The 12,151-nt window shown below is 32.0% G+C and overlaps 1 protein-coding gene across 12 annotated transcripts in view; it reads right to left on the minus strand.

The window, feature by feature from the left end:
* The window catches only part of ADGRL2 (adhesion G protein-coupled receptor L2), a 190,614-nt gene that overhangs the window by 18,040 nt on the left and 160,423 nt on the right, over positions 1 to 12,151 (minus strand). For all 12 annotated transcript variants that reach the window (XM_047870865.1, XM_047870864.1, XM_047870868.1 and 9 more), the window contains 6 exons: positions 7,599 to 7,724; positions 7,121 to 7,326; positions 5,851 to 6,024; positions 4,664 to 4,873; positions 3,506 to 3,726; positions 2,109 to 2,175 (listed from right to left, as the gene is read on the minus strand). In XM_047870865.1, coding sequence (XP_047726821.1) covers positions 2,109 to 2,175; positions 3,506 to 3,726; positions 4,664 to 4,873; positions 5,851 to 6,024; positions 7,121 to 7,326; positions 7,599 to 7,724 — 1,004 coding nt within the window. The remainder of the gene's footprint in view (positions 1 to 2,108; positions 2,176 to 3,505; positions 3,727 to 4,663; positions 4,874 to 5,850; positions 6,025 to 7,120; positions 7,327 to 7,598; positions 7,725 to 12,151) is intronic.

A 12,151-nucleotide genomic window follows, 5' to 3' on the forward strand; every position in this document is an offset into this window, starting at 1 on the left:
TTCCATAGCATGTTATTTTTCTTCATAGAACATTATTAAAAATGTACACTTATTTAATACTACTAAATTAAATGGCTTCAATTCAGAAAAGTTGGAAATGCAAAACTATACTTTCCAGGAATATTGATAAGTAATTTTTGTTGTAAGAGTACTCCTTCAAAGGGTAGTATACGATATAACTTGTATTATTAAGATTTGTGTCTGAATTGACTTTTAAATATCCTTTATCATCAGGATATAGGTAATATAAATATATTAATATTCAACAAATGTGCTGTACAATCCTATCATATCATATTTCAATTTAGGTCACATGCAAGATGTTTTACCCTTCTATATCATCTGTCTCTCTGTGTTGGGATAATTAGAGGGCAAAGCAGTTACAGGAGAATCACTCCTAGGATCTGTAGTGTCAAAACAGCTAACTGCTGTGTTTTTGTTTTTAAGTTGGGAACACTATTCCCAAAAGCCCTTCACATTTCAACCTAAATTATTTGGTACAGGGTAATAATGACAACAAGGCTAATAAATAATAGTAGGCTCACACTGTAGGTGGGAAATATAATAAAATGTGCTTTACCCATTTTCTTCCTAGAAGCTGACTATATGTGAACATTAAAGTCTTTAGGCCAAGTGACAAAGTTAATACTCTAAAGTCAGTATTTATTTTTAGATAGAAATAAACAAAACTGTAGCACAACAGAAGTGAACACATGATACTTTTACAGACCAAATACCCCTAAAATGGTCTCTACAATTTTCAAAGTATCAATATGTTTAGCCAAGGGCTCAGGGGAAAAAAGAGAAGTCTTTAAGGATCATGCCACTTCTTGTCAGCTGTTTACCATTTATTTTAAGAATGGCTTAGGCTATGTTAACTTAAACCAACAACAAAAATGGGGCAATCATTTGGATTGAAGAATTCTGGTGAGAAATCAGCTTTTCTAGGAACACTTGAACATGTTTTACTGGTTTGATTCATACAGGCATTCACCTCAAATTTTCATTTTGCTTTGTATGGTGTATAAAATAATTCATTTTAAGGACAAAAGTACATACACTTGAAGTAGTTTTGAGTTTCCTTGAACTACTAAAATTTTTTCTCAATTTTATGAAACACCAGTTAACTACAGAAATATCCTAATAAGCTCATTTGTGTCATTTCTTTTAAAGAAGAAAAAAATCCTTAAAATAGGTACTTAAAAGATATAGGCAATATTTAAACTTGTTTATGTTTCCTTTTCAAAGTTTTAAGTCCAAATATTTTAGCTACATCCTTTTATTTCAACTATATTTCAAATATTTGACTAATGGTAATATAAGCAGTTAAACACTTTAATGTCACTAAACTTGTATCAAATTTATTATTTTTTTTATATTTCTTAAAGACCAATATTTTTATTTGGGATTTTAAACTCTTAGAAAAATAATTTTATTTCTAATGAGTTTAAAAGTGATTTAATATTCATTTATTAATCTCAACTTAAAAGCTTTTTGTTCCCCCACAAGAATTTAGGGTATGGATATTTATTTAAAAGTACTAAATTACGGGGAAATTAATGTAATAAATATTAAGCTAATGTTCTTTCAATTCCATAAAACATTCATTTAATTTATAAATGCCACATAACTTGGTACAAGGCTAGTATTACAGGTTTTGGAGACATAACTTCCTGAACTAAAACTCTTAGCAAAAAATTCACTACTCAAAAACAAAATATACACTTCAGTTATTCTTTACTAATTGTTAAACTAGGCTCAAATCATGTGATCTTAACATGGCTTATATATAGATAAATTTTACATGGCTTATATATAGAGATAATTTTTTTAGATTATGACATCACACTGTAGCAAACTAAATTAGATTAAAAAAATTACTTTTTAGAGGAAAGAGGATTTTTCAGAAATACTACTAATCAGCAATATATAAACTCTCAATAATGGTATAACATTTAAAATATACTTTATAATTTTACCCTGTAGGCTAGATATGTTTATAAATCTTTGAAAGCATAGATAAATTAACAATGAAAGCAATTATCCCTGTTTCAATAGCACTGCTAAAGCAGCAAACTAAAAATGAAGGGAAAATAGAGTCTCCTTACCAGAATAATGAAGGTAACTGGTCCAATGAAACTCCATATAAAATAGTTATCAACATGAAGCCAGCAACTATTATGAAAAGAAAAGAGTATGTATTAAGTAGCTTCAATGGATCCTCAAAATTACAAAAAAAATAGAATTTTAAAAATCTATCAAAAACTATCTTTACATTTGCTTTTGAAAATTTACTTATCACAGGTAAGAATAATTTTAATAACTCTGAGTTGGCTTTGATGTAAACAGTAGTAATTTATTTACTTCAACATACTGTTTTTCATTTCAGTTTTTAAATTTGGTAAAGGCATACATTATTATGCTTGTATGGGGAGAAGAATAAACCCCACAACACCCAGTCCCTGATTCATAAGATTTCTAACTTCACTAAGAAAAACCTGAAACTCGATAGTCCAAATCGTCTCATTATTTTTAAGTTCTTATCTTCAAAATTTGCCTATCAGATCTGTATCTGAGATAAAGCGCTTAACCCTACGGAACATAAGAGACAAAATAAAATGTTCAGCTGCTATGTTTGTTTCAAAACAGTACAGCATAAATATAATACCTCAACTGGGAATGGATGAATACGAGATAAAAAAAAATCAAAGCATAGCACTCATCTAGTATTAGAGTAAATGATGCATAAACTTATTAAGACAGATTTTACTTAGTGGTTCATTTTTCATATAACATTGAATCCCCACTGAATTTCTTTTATTTGTCTTTCATCATCTGTATAGTCAAAAAGCTTTCTTTAGTCCAAGAAATCTTTATATAACTAATTTTATCAAAGGAAAAAATAAACAGAATTGGAAGGCAAATTCATGCCTCTAGCAAATAAAATCCTTAGAAACATGGCTATGTCTACCTTCTGTCATTTTCCATAAATATCTATATTTTTTATAAATGAAAGACAGTGACTTATTTTAATCCTTTCAAACTGCCTGATAAAATATTATCAAAGTAGAACATATGGGATGGAATGTGCTACTGTCACAATTCAGAATAAGAGTTAGCTAGAGGGTCGGCTGCACAAAGAGAGCTAATGAAGCATTAGGTTAAAACTGAGTAGTTAAACCTGTCAGATGCTTTAAGTTCAGAAGAATTTTTACTTAATATCTTTCTAAGGCCAAAAAGTTATTTACTTTTTCAATTTGTTTCAGGTCAATCTTTTGTGTTAAAAAGAAAGTCCATAATTTAGAATCTGCCTCGCTAGAGTACAAATCCTCTGAACCTAGAAAATTACAAAAGACTTGATTGTAATTTGTGCACGGCATGCCCATTCTCTTACCAATAAAGCTTTCAGATGCTATTTTAGTCTGTCAGGGCCCCTCACTGACAGCTAACAGGCTTTAAAAAATTATTCACTTGAAAAACACTCAGGTCGCTTGCAATTACTTACGCTTTTTCTGTTCCATAGCTCTTATAGTCAATAGCAGCTGAAACCCCAACCACTGTGGCAGGAAACAAGTAACCAGCAACATAATAATATTTCTTCCTTGAATATTCACTTTCAAAAACTTCAACTAACATTAGGTAGAGCTGTACACCTTCTAGGCACATCCAAGCAAAAGCGGCCAAAAAGAAAAAGTGTAGTAGTCCTGCAAATATTGGACAAGCAATCTGTAAAGGAAAAGAAAAAAAAGCACAAAAGAGAACACATGAATACAGACTACGCCAAAATTACACAATATTCACTGATAGTTCTCACTGTCTTTAAAATAAACGTTAAAGAAACCACTGTTTCTTTAAAAAAATTTTTTTTAAATAAATGGAAATGAGTTCTAAACGCCAAATTTGAAGAGTTTAATGCTTACAGAATATAAGGCCAGGTGTGCCAGAAATTTCATCACTGGAAGATATAACTATTTTTAGTGAAATTTAAGTGCAGATAAGAAAACATACCTTAATTTCTCTTCTAGAATTATCTATTATTAAATCAGAATATTTTACATACGGATTAGTTGCTCCATAGATCTTTGGAACAGTTGTTCTAAATAAAATATATTACTTCTATTTTTTTCAATAACAGAATTTAAAAATTCACTTTAATGATGAATATCCTGGCTGTGATTCCTAATGATATTTTCCTATCGTATGTGAAGCATTCTTAAATTCATCCCAGCGCAGATGGATAGAGGGTAAAGCATTAACTAATTATGAAGTACTGACACTGAGACCTCATGGTGATGAACAAATTGCTAGAAGACGAAGAAATGATCACTAGTCAGAATGACTCCATAAGCAAAGTGAAAATGGTAAAAATAGGATTTTTTTCACGTCAGTATCCCTAGAGCTCTTCTATTCAAATCACATGTCTTAATAACAACCCAGAAAAATGCTACTGCGCCTTGATACAAGAAATGAATTAACTCACAGTAATAATACTTAATGATTGCAGCACTCTCTTTTAATTTGTTACAAATTACCCTCCAACATCATCATCGTCAACTATATTAAGTTTACAAGGTCAAATATCAATATCGACATCATGTGTGGATTCACACCTGTTATAGTAATTTTCAGAGATCCAAGGGCAATAAGCTGAAGGGGTGCTTACCATGTATTTCGTCTTGTCAATGCCTATTAGGAAAATAAATTCCGCAATGAAAAGGTTGATACAAAGGTTCTTGTGAATAGTATTGCGGTCACTCTGTAGGCCACGGAAAAAGCAGAAAGTGAAGATGCATATAGCCAGGCAAACAAGGGAAATGACAATTCCCACCCAGGTGATGACGGTAAGGAGTAATTCGTGAACTCCATCTTTGTACTGAAATAAAAACAGTATGAGAAACGTTAGTATTTCTGCATTGTATCAACTAAAGATAAGGTAGCTTTCACATGTGATAGCTCATCTTTAAATACTAAACTCTGTGAACATTCTTATGTATTCAAACAAGGTTCAAAACTAAAAAGGAAACTTGATCGTATAACAGAGTTCAATATTATCTCATTAACTTTTATATCCAAAGAATGACCTACGAAAGTGGAAGATTTTACGTACAAAATAATGCGAGAGCCCAATATTTCAAAATAATGACTGAGATAATTACCTACATAAACACAGAAGAATATTTATATACTATAATAAAGGATACTCAGTTATGATAAAAAAAAATAATTGGCATCTTAATGACTGTCCTGGCTGACAAAAAATTTTAAGCTTCCATTTTCCCTTTGACTTTTTATATTTATTTATATACTAAGAGTCAAAGAACACAATAGACCTGAGAGTTTTCACGCTATATTTCTTAAAATGTTTTATCTTCTGGCTATCATTCTCTTAATCACGGAAAGGAACACGAAGAAACGTTCCAGAAGCTATCCTGACCTTTCAAAATCTGCAGTTTTGCAGTGTGCAACGTTGTTAGGAAAACTTAAAGCCAAAGTTGTAAAACGAGATTCAGACATTCCAGATGGGGAGGGTGTGTTAAATTTTAGAATCCTCAGTCTCTTTTGTAGGACCTACTTCTGCTCCTTTTTTAAATCCCTGACTGCCTCTGCCGAACACCTGCCCAAAGGAGAAAAACTCAGAACAAGTCTGTAAAGCAGATTTTGAGAAGTAACAATAAATATAGGGCCAAGACCTCCTAAAATATATGGACAGTGTAGAGACAATCAGAAATTCACACTACTTTGTTTGCTAAGTTTTAGTTCCGATAAGCACCCAAAGACGGGACTGTTACCCAAGCTGTTTTGAATCTCTGAGGTTTTTCTCTGCTACTAATTAGAAGTGCAAATACTTACTGCAATTTCCCTGTGGGCCATGAGAATTGCAAAATTGGTTAGGTGGCTGCATGCACACGTCGTACGAGTTTTATTAGTGTCAACCAGCTTGCAGCCCTGGGTAGACCAATATCCCATCATAGTTCTTTCTGAGTAGTTCCAGAAGGAGCAGTTTGCATTGAAATAATTGTCAGGCTGGGAAATAAAATGACAAGATAAAATTAGGATTTTACACTCTAAGATGGCAATAGCAATTGTTTAATATGTGTAAAAGGTAATTTAGATTAAACTTTGCATGTTTCGGACTATAAAGTTTTTCATCAGCAAAATTGTAGACTATGTTATACAAGGCAGATATCTAACTTAAAAGGGGTTTTATAGTCCGAAACACTCTAAAGTGTACTCTAAATTACCAAAGACCCATTTTCCACAATTACAATTTCCATCTTATGATTTTACATACTGATGGTACATTGGAATCATTTTTTTTTCTTTTCTGACAAAAATAGACCCTTGAATTTGTTCTGAGAAAATTCTGTAAGGACCAAGTATTTTAAAAATCTATTTGGGGCCCATTTTTATTCTAAGTGACATGTCAGCATCGTCAAGGTTTTTAAAAGAGTGAACTAACTGCAGCAGATGTAAGAGAACAGTGCACAAATTCATTTTTCTTTGCCAATTCTGGGGATCACTTGGCTATCTGTGGGCACGTATTCACTCTGCTTGTAACAGAAGCCAAAATTCTGCAGCCAATCTTCCAACACAGGATAATGATTTAACTGCCAACTTCGTTCTAAGGCACAGCAGAGGAATCACCTCTCTTCAAGTCTAGATTTTTAAAAACACCACAATACTTGATCACAATTGTGTTGCATGTGATCAGTAAAATCAAAAAGAAGACAAACAAACAAAAAGGTCTGCCATGCTAAAAAGGCAGAGTCCCAACAGTTAATACTAGGCTATCCTGCTGCTAAGGTAAGAGTTAATTTTCATTCTAAAACAAATTACAGTCATTTACATTTTCCTGTTGATTACTGAATTAGCTTTCATTAAGAATACACTTAAGTTCTAATAATCACTGAACCAGGCTCATTTAATTTTATGTTCACAGACTTAAATAAACTTATGTCTCTGACCTAGTCCAACATTTGAAATTCAAATGGAAAGGTCTTTTCTTTCCTCTTTGCCTTCTCCCCATTCCCTTTCTCCCTGTCCCCAGCACTTCAAGTTTTGCTTTCCGTCCTCACTGGTTTTATAACTTTCTGTAACTTCATTAGCATATATAACTTACATCAATGTGTGGCAGGGTAAAAAGCACAGGATCTGTCAAGTATACTCTGCTGGATTCTTTATTAATTGAAACTGAAATGACGTGGGAATTCACTGCAATGGTGCTATTCCGACCAATAAAGTCAGCCCCCAGTTTTATGGTTGCGTTCTCTGTACTTAGAAACTGTCCCAAACTCCGGTAAATGATGAACACCAACTTCGCAAGCCCTAGGAAGGTAAAAACAGTCGTATGCCTTTACGGGAAATATGCTTACGAATGAAAAAAGATACATCCAAATAAGAATGAAAGGGAAGAATCCTTCTGGACTCTTTATTTGGATTAAATTTCTTGGGAAAGAGGAAGGCATTATTTTAAATCTGCTTTTAAATGATAAGTAGTATTGTTATATTAAGAGTTAAATATGCAGCATTTGGGGGATTAACAGGTTTAAATGAACAAAAAATCCTGTCATTTGTTAAAAGATTCTGCTCCATCTTACCGTTCCTGCTGTTCTGTTTGACAGTATTCGCAGAAAGTTGGATTGAACTGCCTGCTCCTTTGATGCCCAGAGGAAATTTAAAGTCTTGGACCTGTCCTTCTGTACTGAGCACTGCCACTTCCAGAACTGGAGGAGGCAAAAGATAAAGGGGAGGAAAAAAGGACATTCTTTAAACTACAAAGCGGCACATGATAATTGCCTGGAAAACCACTGCTTCTTTTTTTTCCTGCCTATAAAATTTTACTGTTAAATTTCAACAAAATCATAAACTAAATTACTCTAAGTTAAACCTTTATTGATAACTCTAAAACATTTCATATAATCATTTTAACTTTTTTTCCCATGATTTTGTATCTTCTGTCATGAACTAATTCCTGACTTTTATCCTAGGAACAGCGTAAGACTTAAAAGCACACAACTTTTAAAATTTCATTTATACCATTAAAATAAACAAAAATATTTCAAAGTGTTTTTTTTTTGTTCCGTACATTAAATAACTTTTCAAGGCACATTCCATGACAATGGTAAAATGAGATATGAAGTATAAATCTGATTGCCTTTATTGCCTGTATACATCTATTTCTATGTATATGATATTTTCATACATAATAAGATTATATAGCTCAATTTTGCAATACTTGGTTTTCTCTAATTTCTGAACATAGTGAGACCAGCACAGCATATTTATGAGAAAATGTTCTGGCATTATTTTAAACCTTCCCATTAATTCTCATTAGTAACTAATAACCTTTACATTTTTAAGTTATGTATGCCATAACTTAACAGTTATGCCCTGTATGCCAAATCTGGCCTGCCACCTCTTTTTGTAAATAAAGTTTTATGAGAATGCATCCCTGTTTGCTCATTTACCTACTGTCTATAGCTGCTCAGTTTCTACAATGTCAGTTAAGTATTTGTAACTTAGACCATGTAGTTTAGTTGCCTAGGCTAACTATTCGGGCCTTTATAGTAAAAGTTTACCAACCACTGTACTTTATTCCTACATTCAAAAATTTATGGAAAGGGAACAGGCTGATATAGAACACTAAGAACATTTACCTAATCAACAAGACCAATGTTGTTTAACTTTGTTTCAAAAATATAATAGTCATAACATAAACACTGTCTACTGTAATTCCAATAAAGATTGCAATACTTTATATCAATATTCATTTAAGTTTTTAAAAGAATGGAAAAGCATTATTGGTTCTACTAAAGTCAACTTTTTTATATTAATAATTAGAATATGTCATTTTACTGATGAAATGAGAGGGATTATATACAAAATTCATTAGTTTCATCCATTAGATTTTAAAAAGTAACAGATACTCTTAATAATTCAATAGAGTCCATACATTTTTCTCTGAATTTCACTCTAATGGTGTATATTCTTGCATAGCGATTTCTATACCTAGACAAATATGTGTGTGTGTGTTCACACACACACACATACACACACAGAGATATGATTAATTCACCTACCCCCTTTCTTTTTACAAATATGGGCTTATACCATTACAGTTACCTCTGGATAATAATTTATTTTTTTAATCTTTCACAAATTTGTTCTGTAAAGTATATATAGACTTAGTAGTAAATATGAAATCATAACATTGGAAGATTTTTGTAAGCTATCAGACTACATGTCAAGCACCTGAACTACAAGTTGATAATCAGAGTCATACAGATTTTAGAATTCTATAAGCTGCAGAAGCTGGTTAAAAATATTTATTTTACTGACCCATGCTTAGAAATATTAAGTAGGTGGGTAGGTAGATGATCCATCCCCTCTCTTTATATCAGATTCCATGTATGTGAAAAGGAGGTAGAAGGGGGGAAGAAGAGAGGAAAAATATACATCTAATGTATACCTCACTCCTTTTACGCTGAAAGGGACTCTCAATTATTAACTTTTCTTACAGAAGACAGAAGACAGGGTGAAAGACTGAAATCCTTTGAGTTCTCATGAAAAGTTCCAAATACAGACTTACATGTACAAAGAGTTAATTTCACTCAACAAATATTTACTTTAATTTTAGTAGAGTAAAGCTTTAATTCAAGCTTTAATTCAACATATATTTACATAAGTTTAAAAATCATGTCCATAGTAAAAAATTAATAATTTGAATTTTAAAAGGATCATTAATACAGATCTTTGTAGAGAATCAATAATCAACTTTGTATCAATAAGTAAAATTGTATCAATAAATAAGTAAATTTAAAAACAGATAAAAGGGAAAACTTCCAAAAAACAAAAAAACTGCCTAAAATAAATGAAAAACTCTATTTATGACCATTAAAAAAATAACTGATAGCTAAATGTATGCTGATTCTTAAAAAACTGCTCCAGAAAATAGAAAAAGAATACTTTTCAACTCATTTCACGAGACTTATATAATCTTGATGCATAAAACAGCACAGGGAAAGAAATCATAGAATGTTCTCACTTATTAACAGGATGCAAAAATATTTAATAAATCATACATATATTTTAAGTATAATATCCTGAACAGACTGAGTTTAACTCAAAAGGGCATTGCAAAATACATTAAAGTAATTCACCAAATTAAGAAATTAAAGATGAAAAAAATTATTAGCCAAAATAATTCAACAAACTTCAATACCCATTAAATTATTAAAAAAAAAAAAACTTTACAGAAGAGTAAGAATAAAAGAGAAAAATCTTTGCCAAGATAAAGGTTTTGTTATCAGATAAAGCTTATCTTTCCAAACGGACATGCAAAGATTGATGAAAAACTCAAGAAACATTCTTTTTAAAGTCAGGATGATTCCTATTAGTTTTATTTATTAACATTGTACTAAAAGACCTACCTAATGCAGTAATTCAAGAAAAATGTTATAGAGCTTAAGAAAAAAGCAAAATGTTATTATTTACAGAAAATATAATTAACAGCACAGTAATTTTAAGAGAGACTCTATATATGATTGGAAGTAAAAGAATTTAGCAAGGGTGCAGTCAGCAAATCAAATGTGATCCTGTACAACAAACAATAAACAATTACAATATGCAATTTTTAAAAAGGTACTATTTTTAAAATTTATTTATTTATTTTGAGGGGGGATGGGAGTGACTGAGGGAGAGGGGAGGGGAGGGAGAGAGAGAGAGAGAGAAAGACGGGGAGAGAGAGAGAGAGAGAGAGAAAGAGAGAGAGACAGAGAGAGAGAATCCTAAGCAGGTTCTGTCCTGTCAGTGTGGAGCCTGACATGGGGCTCAATCTGAGGAACCATGAGATCATCACCTGAGCCTAAATCAAGAGTGAGACGCTTAACCAACTGAGCCACCCAGGGGTCCCAAGATACTATTTAAAATAAAAACAAATAGTGTAAGTTATCTAAGAATAAAACTGATTTTAAAAATGCAAGATATTAATGGAAAAAATGCAGAACTTTATTAGAAGAACTAACAAAAAATGGAGAATGTATATATACAAGGTCTTATTTGGGAGACCTCAACAAGTAAATAGAACCGTGACACTTCTTTCAAAATCAATTTACAAAATCAGCCTAATTCTAATGAAAAGTCCAATAACATTTTCTGAGTTTGTGGAATTTGACAACTGACTTTAAAATTCACATAGAAAAGACATGCCAAGAGCAGCTACAGTAATTCCTCACGGAGCAGAATTTAAAGAACTTATCAGACATTAGCAGTATTGAAACAAAAACAAAAGGAGCAATGTATAACACACTTCTAACATGCATAGAAATGACAGATATCATTACAAACCACTGGGGAAAAAAATGAATTATGAACTAAAAGTACTGAAACAACACATTATCTATATTATCAAAAAAAAGGCAACAGAAAACAAAAACCAAATTAGTTTCTTCCCTCATATCATCAACAAAAATAATTTTCAGCTGGATTAGAACATAATTGTAAAAAAAAGGCACAATTTTGTCATTTCTAAAGTATAAGATCATTTATAAAGTTACAAGTATAACTACATAGCAGGGAAAATTTTTGAGGACACCAAAAATGAAAGTTTTTTTTTTTCTTAGTTCATTTATTTATTTTGGGAGAGAGACAGAGACACACACACACACACACACACACACACACACACACACACACAGAGAGAGAGAGAGAGAGAGAGAGAGAGAGAGAGAGAGAGCACAAGCAGAGAAGGGGCAAAGAGAGAGAATCCCAAGCGGGCTCCAGGCTGTCAGTGCAGAGCCTAACACGTGAGTTCATGACCTAAGCTGAAATCAAGAGTGATCCTTAACTGACCGATCCACCCAGGTGCCCCAATTAAAGTATTTCTTAAGACACAAAAAGTCCTACCCTAGAAGAACACACTGATAAATCTGACTTCATTATCCTGTAAAATAAAAGATATCATAAGCAAAGTAAAAAAGAGAAGGGATGCTAGGAATGTTTTCAAACTATATAGTCTACAAAGAATCAGTGTCCAGAATACATTAGCTACAGAAAAATAAATGTATAGGCAAAACCTGTGGACAACAAATTCACAGGAGAGAAAACTAAAATACCCAATAAAGACATTAAGTAATCTGAGAACTGCAAATTA

The sequence above is a fragment of the Prionailurus viverrinus genome, chromosome C1 (assembly GCF_022837055.1).
Source record: "Prionailurus viverrinus isolate Anna chromosome C1, UM_Priviv_1.0, whole genome shotgun sequence".
Classification (NCBI taxonomy): Eukaryota; Metazoa; Chordata; class Mammalia; order Carnivora; family Felidae; genus Prionailurus; species Prionailurus viverrinus.